Source organism: Oncorhynchus clarkii, chromosome 10 (assembly GCF_045791955.1).
Source record: "Oncorhynchus clarkii lewisi isolate Uvic-CL-2024 chromosome 10, UVic_Ocla_1.0, whole genome shotgun sequence".
Lineage (NCBI taxonomy): Eukaryota > Metazoa > Chordata > Actinopteri > Salmoniformes > Salmonidae > Oncorhynchus > Oncorhynchus clarkii.
In genome coordinates, this window is record NC_092156.1 from 62,446,841 (window position 1) to 62,462,550 (window position 15,710).

The window sequence follows — 15,710 nt, forward strand, 5'->3', positions numbered from 1 at the left end:
TGAGGGAACACTAATCCTAATAACTTACTACAGGCCTTGATAGGGCTAACTTTTTTGTGTGGTCTTGGCCATAGTGGAGTTTGGAGTGTGACTGTTTGAGGTTGTGGACAGGTGTCTTTTATACTGATAACAAGTTCAAACAGGTGCCATTAATACAGGTAACGAGTGGAGGACAGAGGAGCCTCTTAAAGAAGTTACAGGTCTGTGAGAGCCATAAATCTTGCTTGTTTGTAGGTGACCAAATACTTATTTTCCACCATAATTTGCAAATAAATTCATTAAAAATCCTACAATGTGATTTTCTGGATTTTTTTTTCTCATTTTGTCTGTCATAGTTGAAGTGTACCTATGATGAAAATTGCAGGCCTCTCATCTTTTTAAGTGGGAGAACTTGCACAATTGGTGGCTGACTAAATACTTTTTTCCCCCACTGTATGTATATTGTAGCTAAGAAACTAATACTAAGTGTATGTTGTGTAGTAAGCTGTTAGTAGCCCATGTGCCTCACCCTAATAATTTGGTCTATTTTCAACCAACGCTGTATTGTACACACATCGTTCGTGGCCTGTGTGTGCTTGTTTTGTACAGCTTTGACTGTGCTACTGATAGTAGTGGTGGTGCTTAGCTTGCACGTGCAAATTCAGCACTGACAACTCTAGAATAGAATTGTGTTATTTGACGTGTCAAATGAAAAGCTTATTTAACGTGCCAAATAGTGTTGTATGACGTGTATCTTTTTTGACACGCAAAGACCGAAACGACATTCAATGTGCCTCATCCTAATAATTTGGTCTATTTTCACCTCTTAATTTCACCTTCTATTCTAACTTGGTGGTGCACATGTAGCCTATAACCTGTTTTAGAGAAATGTAATCGTTGACTATTGTAAGAGCTTTCATTGTCTGTTTGTCTGTTCATTGTCTATATGCCCCCTTTATTTATCCTACGGTTCTGACTTGTTGTACAGGGAGTACACTGTAAGAACGGCCCATGTTCTGAATTCTGTCTCTGTACATTTCAAAAGTGCTGAACAAATTGTTTGACTACATCCGTCGTCGCTAACTCATTAATGTCTTAATCGAAATTACGGATTGCCTCTTACCCGCTTGTCATCCCCTTATTTCATAGTTTGTACATCTCAATTGTCAGTAGAAACCACATTTGTTTAAGCAAGTCAGCTATGTTTCTTTAAAGGCAGTAAATGAGGCTGAATGAACTGTTTCGCTGCCAGACTTTTGTTCTGCTTTGTTTGCCACACCAAGATTTACATGATAAAATAGCCACTTCCCAAGGGTGAGTGATTTCACTGTGAGCCCCCCAGTGAGCAGGTCTGAAGAGAGAGATCCAGAGAGGATGAGTTTTAGTAAGGTGGGATTGCCTGCTTTTATTGCTATGGTTATTAATTATCTGCACTGATGGAGCATAAATCCCAGAAAATAGATGTGGTAGTGGCATCAGCTGTTGGCCTGCAGTAGAATCTTGTAGGGCTAAAGTATTGGTAGATTGTTGCATATGTGTAGGGTTAGATAGTGGTGAGATTTATTTTTCCCCTTCCTTTTCTGTGACATATTGTGCAATTCGCACTCCTACCCCTAAAAGTCAGCAACACTGCGTCTAGTCTGCAGGAAACTCACAGGAAAATGAAGTAAACGGAAGCAGAGAGGAAGAGGCGAAGCGAGAGGATTTAAACCGCCCAAAATCGGTCCTCGTGAGATAAGATTTAGAAGTGTCGAATTACGTGAGGCTTATTCAATTGAATATAAGTTACGTAATATTTAGGCTGTTCTAAATGTACTGATATAAGTGGACGCACGTGGAATTCAAGCAACTGAGAAAAACGATTTAGTTGTAAATAATCTTTACGGAAATGAAGTGTCCAATAACAATTTACACGTTAGCGTTTCTATTGTTATTTAGGCGTGTATTAACACCCAACTAAAAATATTACTAATTTAACTGCATAGCGTCACATACTTAATTCGCATTGGAGACAGGACTTGGTTGATATATGTTATCTAGGTAACGCTAGCTAGCTGTTAACAATGGCTAACTGTATGGTTTTTCACACTCAAATAGCCTCCATCATGGAGGTACTAGCGAATGCAGCCGTGGCAGAGATCTGTAAACTCGTAGAGGACGACTATGCAGTGTTTCGTTTGGAAATAACTCAAAGCCAGAAAGAAAACAGGGGATTGCGGAGGAAACTACTGGAACTGAAGGTGGCACGGGAGCGCGCAGAAAGGACAATGCGAGAGCGCGTCCTCGCCAGTCGCCCAAGTATTAAGATCCTCGACCGATACAGAGGAATAGCAAGAGGTAGGTCAATTATTGGATAGTATGTAATAATTGCCCTGATTACTTAGCTATCTTGCGCAAAGACAAAATATAATGTTCTTGATTTACTGCATTTCCTATTATTTACTCAATGAAAACAATGTGATGCATGGAACATAATACATCAATCAAGAAATAGTATATGAAGAAGTTATGCAAAGTGTTAGCTTACATCCTTGCCAATTCTAGACAGTGTCAATAGTGTACAACATACCAACAACTGTCAATAGTGTACAATACAGTGTTGACAGTAGCTAAACTAATAGTAGCTAAACTAATTGCCTCTCTTCCTCCAATCACTCTCTCAGGTGAAGGACATCTCACTGGAGGCCACAGGAGCTTTGTGAAGCCAGCAGGACACAATACATTGAGAGATGACCAACCAATCACTGTTGATGAGGGGAGTGGAACCTCAACCCAGCACATTATTGTGATAGAGGTTAGTGTAATAGTGTTGCATAAAGCATTAGTTACTTTGTGGCCCCTTTATTTCAGAAAGTCTCCCCTCAGCTATTTACTTGCTTACATGTACATTCTCATCATAGGGGGACTTGTGAGACTTCCGTACAACATTGTTATACATTTCAACTCATGTACTGGTAATAACCATCTCTCTTCTTGTGTCAGTCTGCAGGTCCTGGGGTCAAGCAGGAGACATCTGAAGGAGAGGAGAACCCACTGTACAGCAGAGACCGCCAAACTGGAGCAGTGGGAGCGCCTCCTGTAGCCACGGACAAACCCACCACCGCCCCAGCGCAGCCCAAGACCCAATGCAGCATCACAGAGGTCAGTGGAACGCTGAACGCCATCCTCAAGTCAGAGACAGACACTTCAACTGTAACAGAAAGGCTTTTACACACAGGATCTGACCAAATGTCAGACCCAGAGAGAATGGGGCTGGGGAGACTGGGCTGTCCTCCTGCTCCCGCCTCAGCGTACGTACTTTATGGAAACCCGAGCCCGAGGACGGTTCATTCCCATCCGGACTCAGGTGACGCGTCAGAGACTGGTAATGATCCTTCTTGTTCTTATATTTCAGAGATGGACCCTAGCAACATGCCCTTGGGTTTAGAGGCACAGACTGATCTGTCTAGACGGGACTGGAACCAGTGCAGTAGAAGTGTATACTCTGAAGGGTGCCTATATGAGGCAGGGGAGGGTATGGCCATAGATGACGTGACTGTGAAAGTGGAGGGTGACATTCCTCCCACATGGAATGCAGATAGTCACCTAGGAGATGGACACTCACAGGGCAGAGATTTCTTAGATTACAGGGAAAGCTTGGAGACCAATCCAAATGTCGCTGCCCACTACCCTTTACATACGCTCAAGGATCGCGACCCATTATCCACGTCGATGGGGCCTTCCGATTCACATGGCAGCATCCTTTTCAATCAGGTATTGAACTCAAACGACAGGACTAGAGCCCAGGCTCAGAGAGGGGAAGCTACATCAGGCAATAGTAAAGATAAACGGTTCCCCTGCATGTTCTGTAACAAAGGCTTCAGCTGCCCCCAGAAGGTGGAGATCCACCAGAGGGTCCACACAGGGGAGAAACCCTACAGCTGTGCTCAGTGTCACATGCGCTTCACCCAGGCTGGCAACCTGAAAAGACACCAGAGGGTGCACACTGGGGAGAAACCCTACAGCTGTACCCAGTGCCACATGTGCTTCGCCCAGGCTGGTCACCTGAAGGTCCACACAGGAGAGAGGCCGTTCACTTGTACGCACTGTGGGAAGAGGTTCTCAGAGAGGAGCTACCTCAGGATACACCAGCAGAAAAAACACTCCACTCTGATAATATAGAAAGTAACAATTTCACTTGATAGCTTCTGACATTTAGATCAAACCCTGGATTTCAGCAGAAAAGCTCCACAGATGCATTTGGAATGACAAGAGTAACAGATTTCGGTGTTGAATATTCCTGGGTAGAGTGTTGCATATAGACTTTGGCATATTTAAGCCTACAAATCTATTACATATTGTGTTTGTACTGTGTTGGCTATATGATGTTCACAAATGCCTATTTCATTACTTCCATTCAACTACTTCCATTTTTCCCCAAGACACTTAATGAGAAAATGAATGCAGTTTACCAAGTTCATGCCTAATTTTTGTATATGTTTGGTTTTCATATGGTGTATTTAAGTTTTGTTTAATAAACACAAAATTAGACTTTTCATTGAGGCTCTTTAGTATACTGTATACACTTATCTGTATACACCTGACAGTGCTTTATAACCATATACTTACTAAATATTCCCACACCCTTACGAATAGCTACGGTAGACTTCTAAATAGTTTAGTCAGGTTTCTCTAATGATGACTTTTGACTTATCATAGCTGACTTATATTTTCCCCACATCTTATTTATGTCCACCATGATGGGTTTAACAACAATGAAGTCATTCTATAACTACAGTATCGGACTCAAATGTAGTTGTGATTGGTAAACACTCCATGTTGAAAGTGTGTTTATTATTTCTGTGTATGTGTGTATGTACTGGAGGGAGTGTATGTCTGTGTTATCTGTATCACCTCTCTCTTCCAGGAGGAGGGTCCAGAGGTGCTGCTGGTGAAGGAGGAAGGGTGTGTGGAGGGTCTGGGGAACCCTGAGGGGACCATGGTCATGGAGGACAACCAGACAACACCTCCTGAACCCACAGAGGACCCAGCTGAGCAGCAAAGGACCACACAGTCGCACTGAGGTGAGCCCACTGAACTACTGTCTGAACGGTAAAAACCTGAGAAGAAATCCAAACAGGAAGTGGGAAATCTGAGGTTGGTCGATTTTCAACGCAGCCCCTATTGAATACACAGTGGGATATTGGTTATGTTGCACTTCCTAAGGCTTCCACTAGATGCCAACCGTCTTTAGAAACTTGTTTGAGGATTCTACTGTGAAGGGGGGCTGAATGAGAGGAGATTGAGTCAGAGGTCTGGCAGCAGTCGCGCTCTGGTCACGCGCATTTCACATGAGAGGTAACCGAATTCTCCGGTTGGAATATTATGGAAGTTTTATGTTAAAAACATCCTAAAGATGGATTCCATACACCGTTTGACATGTTTCTACGGACAGTAACGGAACTTTTTGACATTTCGTCTGCAACTAGGGAATGCGCTTCATGACTTTGGATTTGTTTACCAAACGTGCTAACAAACGTAGCTCTTTGGACATAAATGGACATTATCGAACAAATCAAACATTTAATGTGGCACTGGGATTCCTGGGAGGGCATTCTGATGAAGATCATCAAAGGTAAGTGAATATTTATAATGTTATTTCTGATTTCTGTTGACTTCAACATGGCGGATATCTCTTTGTTTTCTGAGCGCCGTTCTCAGATTATTGCATGGTTTGCTTTTTCCGTAAAGCTTTTTTGAAATCTGACACAGCGGTTGCATTAAGGAGAAGTGTATCTATATTTACATGTCTAACACTTGTATTTTCATTGACATTTATAATGAGTATTTCTGTAAAATGATGTGGCTCTCTGCAATATCACCGGATGTTTTTGGAACTAGTGAACATAACGCACCTATGTATAATGAGTTTTTTAAATATAAATATGAACTTTATCGAACAAAACATACATGTATTGTGTAATATGAAGTCCTATGAGTGTCATCTGATGAAGATCATCAAAGGTTAGTGATTAATTTTATCTCTATTTGTGCTTTTGGTGACTTGGAAAAATGGCTGAATTTTTCTGTGACTTGGCGGTGACCTAACAATCGTTTGTGGTGCTTTCGCTGTAAAGCCTATTTAAAATCGGACACATTGGTGGGATTAACAACAAGATTACCTTTAAAATGGTATAAGATACATGTATGTTTGAGGAATTTTAATTATGAGATTACTGTTGTTTGAATTTGGCGCTCTGCACTTTCACTGGCTGTTGTCATATCAATCCCATTAACGGGATTGCAGCCCTAAGACACTGCCCATACAAACTCTTGAGCCAGGACTAAAATCGACTCATAACATTTTCTCAGCTGATAATTACGTCAGTTTGAGTTACCGCAAAGGAATGTGATGATGATAATTGAAATTGTTGTAAAGGATGGGGAATAACCCATCACAATGAGGCATCGCCAACTGTGAACTCTATAGCACGCTTTAGACAACCACGGTGAATGTGACTGTACATCAAATGTTGCCATGGTAAACGTTTGATATCATTTTCACCTGACAAGATCACTTTCTCTTAATTATCGCCTAATATGTTGGCATGCATAACCTTTTAATTTTTATTTTTTTTACAATTACCATTATCAACACACTTGTCGCTCCTGTTTAACAATTTTAAATTGCTTTGTCACAGTAGGAATCAAGTCACTTGCTGATAATGTTGTATACAATGTTGCCTACAACATTTTAAAGGTCTATTATTTTAATGAAACACAACCAAAGTTAACATAAGGACGAGATGCCTTCAATTGCCCAATTTATGGGCATGCCCAATTTAAGTATATATTTTTTTAATAACGTGATATTGCGCTCCAAAAGGATAACTTGAAATAACATAATGTAGGTAATAAAATAATAATAACACTGCTACATTAATGTGGATGTGTGAGAAAGTTTGAGGCATAAATATCACCCCCCCCTCTCAATAAAATAAATAGCTGCTAACCTCCCCTGTTATTGGTAATGCTAAGAGGTTGCATGTCTTGTGGGTATAATCTTTGTGCCTTTGTAAATTTATGACTCATCATCATTCATGATTCATGCAGGACTATCTGTAATCATGGTAGCATCCACATTAATGTAGCAGTGTTCATAAACATATACTATTCTTACTTACAATAAAACTGACTCCAAAATGATACAATACATGATATACCATTACTTTATATTGTGCACAACTTAATCTGTGTTGCCTCATATGAAACATTTGATCTCAAATCCAAAATGCTGGAGTAGGCTATAGAGAAATAACATTTTAGCTTCACTGTCCAAATAAATACATAGTGGAGTGTACGTCACCATGTCACTGTGATAAGAGCCAATTTATGCTTGGTCTGAAAATGTGGTCGGAGGTGACGTATGGATGGTGTGGCGCAATTGGGGAGCCTCCAGAAGCCAAATTGGGCTCTGTACCACATCGACGTGGGCCTCTCAAATTGTGTACCAATGTGGAGGGCTCCATATAGCTCCGCATTGACATGAATGGTTGACGGTAGGTGAGAGTGGGAGGTCTAGTATAAACACACACTCACTTCCTTGACAACAGCTCTGTGCTGCTCGGCGAAGTGCAAGAAGTATGAATGCCCTGACTTCTGCAGAGGCCATATCACTGTGAATGCTGTGCGGTCAATGCAGATGTCGGTTAGACCATACAGCACCTTTTAGTCTACAGTCCTTGACCTCAAGCTGTTTGCAGTAAATGGCCTATAAGCCATGTGATGACTGAGGTGAAATATTATGAACTAAAGTGCACATGTACTTGTTGTTCCAGACTGACTTGTCTATACAAACTGGGTCAGAGTATACTTCTGTTTAGGAGTGTAATTAACCACATACCCCTCATTAACCCTTTGTTAACTTGTCATTTGAAACAGGCTTGGATATACCTGTTTTTAGAGAGATGGTAAACCTAGGCTAGAACAAGGACAGTTTAATATTTACCTTACTGAGGTGATGTAGATGGAATAAACACATTACTTTCTACTCTAGTCTTGTTAACACACTGTTCTTTCTAAACAAGTCTGCTCTGCGCTTGAAAGATATTTATCATGAATAGGAGATTTGATATGTAATAAGCAGTACCGTATTTAAAAGACAGCGCGCATGTTAGCATCATTTAGCGACACCATATGAGGAATGATGCCAATCAATAACATTGTATAGAGATCCCAATAAATTACTAGAGGGGCTTTGTCATCAACCCTAAAAGTTATGTAAAGGCGCGATAATGGCAGCCATGTTGGTCAGGGAGAAATCCAAACCAGTCTAATTGGAATGATTGGCAGTAGGGGCGTAATCCTGATTTTACTTAGACAGGTAAAAGTTTAAAAAAAAAGTAAGGCATGTGATATCAAAAATTGTATAATAGAATTCTTGTTAACCTAAAATATTGTCATAATTATAAGTACAGTTTATATGAGTTTTATGAACATTTTCTGTATAAATAGCCTCTAAAGTTGTGTTTTCTTGGAAAGGGGTGAGTGCTATTATACGATAGTATATCAGTACTTATTGCATTTACAACTTGTCTAAGTCCTATCATCAACTGATTTCAGCCAGTGTATGGTATGTTGGCAGTTAATTTGAAACATTCATAGAATTATTCCTCTAAAACAGACTGGCTAGTTAGCTAACAAACATTTAGTGCAGATACATTCTTAAAATGTATTATTTGAACAAATATTTTAGCACAGCACTGGCAAAGCATGGGTGACCAACTCCCTGACCTTTATCCCATCACAGGCAAAGTCAAAATTGGCTATATTGTAAAAATTCATGAAAACAACAATTGGGTTTTAATTAAAGGTTAGACATAAGGTTAGCAGTGTGGTTAAGTTTAAAATCACATTTTAATTTAAAAAAACATTGTAGAAATGGGCGGGGCTTATGACTTTGTGGCTATGGTAACGACCCCATAAGAAGGTTTATGTCCTTTCTAGTACCGGTATTCTAATTCTATGTAACATCCTTTCTCGTCGGTGTAAACGGAAGTGAAGTGAACAGTACCGAATAACATTTTCCACGTTATCGTTTTTATTGTTGTTATTTAGACGCGTATTTACCAGCACAGCGTCACATGCAGTCTTTAATTCGTGTTGGAGACTGGACTTGGTTCATTAGATGTTAACTAGGTAACACGAGCGAGCTGCTAACAATGGCTAACTGTATGGTTTTTCACACTCAAATAGCCTCCATCATGGAGGTGCTAGCAAATGCAGCTGTGGCAGACATCTGTAAACTCGTAGACGACGACTATGCAGTGTTTCGTTTGGAAATAACTCAAAGCCAGAAAGAAAACAGGGCATTGCGGAGGAAACTACAGCTACTGGAACTGAAGGTGTCACGGGAGCGCGCAGAGAGGACAATGCGAGAGCGCGTCCTCGCCAGTCGTCACAGTAGTGTCAAGATCCTCGACCGATACAGAGGAATGGCAAGAGGTACGTTTCGCAGAAGGCCGATGCTGCGCGGCCTTAGGCGTTCATATGTACAGTAGCTCCACTGGAGCAAAAGTAAAAATACCTTTATTAGAAAATGACTCAAGTTAAAAGTCAACCAGTAACTTATAAATCCAGGGTCGTCACACTACTCCCTCCTTTCAAAGAGCGCGTCCTCGCGCTAGCTCAAGCACACGCACTGTCGTGGATGCAAGGTCCGATCCCACTTCTGACACTAATGTAATGAAACGGCAGGGAGTAGGTCTCGACCCCGAGGTCCGGCGCGCTATCGACTGTGCCGCAAAAGCATGCTCGTGCGGCAGAGTCGATTTCCGCGCTTATAAACTCAGGGTCGATACAATACTACTTGAGTAAAAGTCTTAAAGTCTTTGGTTTTAAATATACTTAAGTATCAAAAGTAAATATAATTTCCAAAATATACTAAAGTATAAAAAAGTAAAAGTATAAATAATTTCAAATTCCTTATATTAAGCAAACCAGACTGCACGTGTTCTTGTTATTTTAATGTAGAGATAGCCCTGTGGCACACTCCAACATAATTTACAAACGAAGCATGTGTGTTTAATGAGTCCACCAGATCAGAGGCAGTAAGATGACCAGATAAGTTCTCTTGATAAGAGCTTGAATTGGACTATTTTCCTGTCCTGCTAAGCACTGAAAATGTAAGGAGTACTTTTGGGTGTCAGGGAAAATGTATGGAGTAAAAAGTACATAATCTTCTTTAGGAATGTTGTGAAGTAAAAAGTACAAGTTGTCAAAAAAAAAAAAATAGTAAAGTAAAGATACTGCCGCGGTTTCCCTCTGCCCATGTATTCAGATGTAGGTTGTAACACCAGATGTGATTTAAGCAACAACAAAAATGATGGTATGCAGGCATTATACTGGGAGTTACATGTTTGCCTATACAAAGCATAGCCAGAGATTTTCCAGCTAACCTGGTATTGGCAATACTATCTTCATTCTCAACTGGTGGAAACAGGAGTCTCCTAAAATGTTTGTGTCCAGTGGCAGAGGCTCCATGTTTGAATGTAGAAAATGCTCCATTATTAAAAATAAATCAATGTTTTGCTCCATTTTGTAATCCAACAATGTGTGCGCCACCATCTTGTCTATTTCAATTCTTCTCTCATTGATGAGACAGGTGTCTGTCATGCAGCACTTTGAGGTGGACCCCCACCTGTCTCGATCAAGGAGAGAAGATTTGAAATACACAAGTTGTCGGAGTACACATTCTTGGATTAGTTCATGGAGTACGTCATGGAGTCTTTGACACATTTTATAAATTCAAACGGACCCAATGCCACTGGACACTGACATTTTATGACACTATTTCCACAAATCGAGAACGAAGATGGTATTGCCAATACCAGCTTTGTTACAACATCTCTGCAGACGTTTTGTATAGCCAGACCCCTAACTCCCAGTACAATGGATACCAAAATGTTTGGGTTAAATCACATTATCTGTAACTAATAATTCCCCTGATTACTTAGCCATCTTGGGCAAAGACACCATATTCTATCCAGATTCTTGATTTACTGCATTTCCTATTATATACTCAATTAAAACAATGTGATACATGGAACATAATCGGCATGGACTATTAATTAGGGCCGATGTCAAGTTTTCATAACAATCGGTAATCAGCCTTTTTGGATGCCGATTATGGCCGATTACATTGCAATCCACGAGGAAACTGTGTGGCAGGCTGACCACCTGTTACGGGAGTGCAGCGTCAAAAGGACCTTGTGGCTGCATGGAGCCAAGGTAAGTTGCTAGCTAGCATTAAATTGATCTTATAGAAAACAATCAATCTTCATATAATCACTAGTTAACTACACATGGCTGATGATGGTTTGTCCTTGGGGTTTCGCCTGCCATATCAGTTCTGTTATACTCACAGATAGAATTTTAACAGTTTGAAACTTATATGCACATCCTAGCTTCTGAGCCTGAGTAACAGGCAGTTTACTTTGGGCACGCTTTTAATCCGGATGTGAAAATACTGCCCCCCTACTCAAGAGAGGTTAATTTATCATCGAATCACAGCCTACTTCAACTTCGCCAAACAGCTGATGATTTAACAAAAGCGCATTCGCGAAAAAAGCACAATCGTTGCATGAATGTACCTAACCATAAACATCAATTCCTTTCTTAAAATCAATACACAGAAGTATATATTTTTAAACCTGCATATTTAGTAAAAATAAATGCATGTTAGCAGGCAATATTAACTAGGGAAATTGTGTCATTTCTCTTGCATTCAGTGCAAGCAGAGTCAGGGTATATGCAACAGTTTGGGCCACCTGGCTCGTTGCGAACTGTGTTTCTTCCTAACAAAGACTAATTAATTTACCAGAATTTTACATAATTATGACATAACATTGAAGGGTGTGTAATGTAACAGCAATATTTAGACTTAGGGTTGCCACCTATATATATATTTATATATATATATATATATAAAAAAATCAGCCGATTAATCTGTAATTGCTTTTTTGGTCCTCCAATAATTGGTATCGCCTTTGAAAAATCATAAATCGGTCGATCTCTACAATCAATAAATAGTATATCAATAAGTTATGAGAAGTGTTACCTTACATCCTTGCCAATTCTAAACAGTGTCAAAACTGTCAATAGTGTACAATAGTGTTGAGCATTGACGGTACCTAACCATCTATTTTCCCCCAATCACCCTCTCAGGTGAAGGACATCTCACTGGAGGCCACAGGAGCTTTGTGAAGCCAGCAGGACACAATACATGGAGAGATGACCAACCAATCACTGTTGATGAGGGCAATGGAACCTCAACCCAGCACATTATCGTGATGGAGGTTAGTGTAATAGTGTTGCATAAAATATGAGTTACTTTGTAAATCAAATGTGGGCTGTTTATTTCAGAATGGCTCCCCTCAGCTATTCACTTGCTTACATTTGCTTGTAAGACTTCCATATGATATTGTTATTAAATTCTAATCATGTACTGGTAATAATATCCTATCTTATTGTGTCAGTCTGCAGATACAGAGGCTGCAGGTCCTGGGGTGAAGCAGGAGAGGTCTGAAAGAAAGGAGGACCTACAGCATAGCATAAACATCCAGACTGGAACGGCTGGAGAGCCCCCTATAGCAACGGAGGACTCCACCACCGCCCCAGCGCAGCCCAGAGCCGGCTCAGAGTATTTACCGGTATTTCACCAGATCCAGAGGACGGTTCATTCCCGTGGAGATGGTGACGCACTAGTCATTGGCGTTGATGATCCATCATGTTCTTACAGTACAGAGATGGACCCTGGCAACATGCCCTTGGGTTTAGAGACACAGACTGATCTGTCTAAAGGGGAATGGAACCGGTACAGCAGTAGTATATACTCTGAAGGGTGCCTAGATAAGAAAGGGGAATGTCTGGTTGTAGATGAGGTAATTGTGAAAGTGGAGGGCAACGCTTCTCTCACATGGAATCCAGATCGTCACCTAGGTGACGGACACTCACAGGGCAGAGATTTCTTAGATTACAGGGAAAGCTTAGAGACAAATCCAAATGTTGCGATCCACTCCCCTGTACACATTCTCAGGGATTGCGACCCAGTGTCCACGTCGATGGGGCCTTCTGATTCACACGCCCACGTCCTTTTCAATCAGGTATTGAATGCAAACGACATGGCTAGAGCCCAGGCTCAGGGAGGGGGAGCCACATCAGGCAATAGTAAAGAGAAACGGTTTCTCTGCATGTTCTGCAACAAAGGCTTCAGCTGCCCCCAGAAGGTGGAGATCCACCAGAGGGTCCACACAGGGGAGAAACCTTTCAGCTGTACCCAATGTCACATGCGCTTCGCTGAGGCTGGCAGCCTGAAGAGGCACCAGAGGGTCCACACAGGGGAGAAACCCTACAGCTGCCCCCAGTGTGAGAAGAGGTTCTCCCACCAGCACCATCTGAAGAGGCACTTGAAGGTCCACACGGAATAGCCTGTAAGCACTGTCGGAAGAGGTTCTCAGAGGAGCTTCCTCAGGATTCCACTCTATAACATAGAAAGTAACCATTCCATTCAATGGCTTCTGAAGTTTAGATCAAACCCTGCCCTAAAGATAGACTCAGCGAGATGACGTAGATCAATTTCCACAACATCAAAGAGCATTTTGGGATAAATGCGCCTAAAAAGTCTTAACATAATTTAGCCTACACTAAAGACACTCTTGTTCACAAATTTCATTACTTCCATTCAACAACTTTTTCAATAATCACTTTTATTATTTATTTTTTGACCACTTTTTCTCCCCAATTTCCTGGTGTCCAATTACAGTCTTGTCCCATTGCTGCAACTCCTGTATGGACAAGGTCGAGTCATGTGCGTTCTCCGAAACACAACCCAGCCGAGCCGCTTCTTGACACAATGCCGCTTAACCCAGAAGCCAGCCACACCAATGTGTCGGAGAAAACACCGTACACCTGGCGACCATGTCAGCGTGCATTGGGCCCGGCCCGCCACAGGAGTTGCTAGAGCGCGATGGGTCAAGAACATCCCTGTCGGCCAAACCCTCCCCTAACCCGGGTGATGCTGAGCCAATTTTGTGCCACCCCATGGATCTCCCGGTTGTGGCCGGCTGCAACTCAAACCAGGATCTCTGATGACACAACTGTGATGCAGTGCCTTGGACCACTGAGCCACTCGGGAGGCCATCAATAAACACTTTTAATGAGAACATTTATGCAGTTCATTAAGTTAATGCAGATTTGTAGTTGAGATGTATGTGTGGTTTTCATATGGTGTATTTAAAACGTGTTTGTTTAATAAACAGAAAATAGGACTTTCATTCTAAGACTTTCCCTGTTGGCCCATGTTGACTCCAATGCTTCCCACAGTTATGTCAAGTTGGCTGGATGGCCTTTGGGTGGTGGACCATTCTTGATACACACGGGAAACTGTTAAACATGAAAAACCCAGTAGTGTTGCAGTTCTTGACACAAACCGGTGCGTCTGGCACCTACTACCATACCCAATTCAAAGGAACTCAAATATTTTGTCTTGCCCATTCACCCTCTAAATGGCACACATGCACAATCCATGTCTCAATTGTCTCAAGGCTTAAAAATCCTTCTTTAACCAGTCTCCTCCCCTTTATCTACACTGATTTAACAAGTGACATTAATAAGGGATCATAGCTTTCACCTGGATTCACCTGGTCAGTCTGTCAATTAGTACTCAGTGTATATGATCTTCTGTACAATTTGTGTTTACAGTCTGCAGGCCATGAGGACTTGCTGATATCCAGTCTTGTTGGCGGGAGAGAGTGGACCTCTGAGGTGGCTGGTCATAAGCCATGGCCCTGGATCAGAACCCTGGATCAGGAGCCGTCGCTCTTCCTTCCCGAGTCGGAACCAGGACCGAACCACAAGGGACAGAGACTCCACCACCACACAGAACACAACCAGTGGACAGGTGGACTGAACAACCTCAGTCCTGGTGGTCATCAGAGAGACAGAGGCTCCAGTGATCCAGTCTGCAGCCCAGACCCTTCTCTTCACAGTCTCAGTGCAGGGATGGAGCAGAGCCGGGGGCTGATAGATACACCCTCCTGTTCCTATGATACAAACACCATAGTATCCATGATGAACAGAGCAGGTCACCCTGGGCTTCAGCCTTCACAGAGAGGTGGGAGACACCCCCCCAGCACACAATCCCAACAACACCCAAACAAGGGCTAGAGGTCAAGAAGGGAGCTCAAAAACTAACCTGAGGGTGGTGGCTCCTGCTTCTACCTCCTCTGGTGCTATTGGGTCACGATGTGGAAGGCCGAGGATTAGGACGGACGCCGACAAGCCGTGCACCTGCCGCACATGTGGGAAGCGGTTTGTTAGGGGAAAGTATTTGAAGGAACACCAGACCGTTCACAATAAGGAGAGGCTCTTCAAGTGCAAACTGTTACAAGAGCTTCACCTTCCTGACTAACCTTATCAGACATAGGAGTGTCCACAACAGGGCAAAATAGGAGCCGTGTGGCTTGAGATGTGCACAGGGCCTATCTGGGAACCATTCTGACATATTTAATCCAATAAAATAATTTTCTCAGTTTAATTTCTCCAGGTGTCCTTTTCAGGTTCTCTCTCAAAATCACTTTTTTAAATAGAAAAACAACATTTGATAAGTCCACCTGAGGTTCGGGAAAAATATTTGATATTTTGATTTTTGGGGTGGAGTTACCCTTTTAATGCAAGTGTGCACCAGCAAGAGA

The 15,710-nt window shown here is 41.8% G+C and overlaps 2 protein-coding genes across 2 annotated transcripts; both read left to right on the top strand.

Annotated features, from left to right (window-relative positions):
* Positions 1–1,679: 1,679 nt before the first annotated feature.
* LOC139419311 (uncharacterized) lies at positions 1,680–5,041 on the top strand. The gene is made up of 4 exons (XM_071169255.1): positions 1,680–2,316; positions 2,643–2,773; positions 2,962–4,029; positions 4,886–5,041. Exons 1-4 carry the CDS (start codon positions 2,043–2,045, stop codon positions 5,039–5,041), a joined length of 1,629 nt encoding a protein of 542 aa, XP_071025356.1. The 5' UTR covers positions 1,680–2,042.
* A 3,958-nt stretch (positions 5,042–8,999) lies between these two features.
* LOC139418964 (uncharacterized) lies at positions 9,000–14,291 on the top strand. The gene is made up of 3 exons (XM_071168759.1): positions 9,000–9,462; positions 12,184–12,314; positions 12,495–14,291. Exons 1-3 carry the CDS (start codon positions 9,180–9,182, stop codon positions 13,443–13,445), a joined length of 1,365 nt encoding a protein of 454 aa, XP_071024860.1. The 5' UTR covers positions 9,000–9,179; the 3' UTR covers positions 13,446–14,291.
* The last annotated feature ends 1,419 nt before the right edge of the window (positions 14,292–15,710 follow it).

Excerpts from the sequence above, each read along its gene's own strand:
- LOC139419311 (XM_071169255.1), top strand. The coding sequence starts at position 2,043 with ATGGCTAACTGTATGGTTTTTCACACTCAAATAGCCTCCATCATGGAG. Across the intron at positions 2,317-2,642 it reads ATACAGAGGAATAGCAAGAG|GTGAAGGACATCTCACTGGA; the intron begins GTAGGTCAATTA and ends TCACTCTCTCAG. Across the intron at positions 4,030-4,885 it reads CCCAGGCTGGTCACCTGAAG|GAGGAGGGTCCAGAGGTGCT; the intron begins GTCCACACAGGA and ends TCTCTCTTCCAG.
- LOC139418964 (XM_071168759.1), top strand. The coding sequence starts at position 9,180 with ATGGCTAACTGTATGGTTTTTCACACTCAAATAGCCTCCATCATGGAG. Across the intron at positions 9,463-12,183 it reads ATACAGAGGAATGGCAAGAG|GTGAAGGACATCTCACTGGA; the intron begins GTACGTTTCGCA and ends TCACCCTCTCAG. Across the intron at positions 12,315-12,494 it reads AGCACATTATCGTGATGGAG|TCTGCAGATACAGAGGCTGC; the intron begins GTTAGTGTAATA and ends TTATTGTGTCAG.